General features: G+C 69.0%; 1 protein-coding gene across 1 annotated transcript in view; it reads left to right on the top strand.

Moving 5' to 3' along the window:
• Nucleotides 1-3: 3 nt before the first annotated feature.
• The window catches only part of LOC103257061 (frizzled-1), a gene marked incomplete at its 5' end in the record, with an annotated part of 1406 nt that continues 996 nt past the window's right edge, over nt 4-413 (top strand). The window contains one exon of the mRNA XM_008054793.1: nt 4-410. Within this exon, the coding sequence (XP_008052984.1) occupies nt 4-410 (407 nt within the window). The remainder of the gene's footprint in view (nt 411-413) is intronic.

The following is a 413-nucleotide window of genomic DNA, read 5'->3' as shown; positions in this document are numbered from 1 at the left end:
CCGCCGCCGGCCCCGCAGCAGCAGGGCGGGCCGCCGTACCACGGCGAGCGGGGCATCTCCATCCCGGATCACGGCTACTGCCAGCCCATCTCCATCCCGCTGTGCACGGACATCGCCTACAACCAGACCATCATGCCCAACCTGCTGGGCCACACGAACCAGGAGGACGCGGGCCTCGAGGTGCACCAGTTCTACCCGCTGGTGAAGGTGCAGTGCTCCGCGGAGCTGAAGTTCTTCCTGTGCTCCATGTACGCGCCCGTGTGCACCGTGCTGGAGCAGGCGCTGCCGCCCTGCCGCTCCCTGTGCGAGCGCGCGCGCCAGGGCTGCGAGGCGCTCATGAACAAGTTCGGCTTCCAGTGGCCGGAGACGCTCAAGTGCGAGAAGTTCCCGGTGCACGGCGCCGGCGAGCTGTG

This window comes from Carlito syrichta, unplaced genomic scaffold (genome assembly GCF_000164805.1).
Source record: "Carlito syrichta isolate Samal-C Ts95f unplaced genomic scaffold, Tarsius_syrichta-2.0.1 Scaffold301511, whole genome shotgun sequence".
Lineage (NCBI taxonomy): Eukaryota > Metazoa > Chordata > Mammalia > Primates > Tarsiidae > Carlito > Carlito syrichta.
The sequence above is the reverse complement of the archived record's forward strand: the minus strand, read 5'-3'. Positions and strand labels throughout refer to the sequence as shown.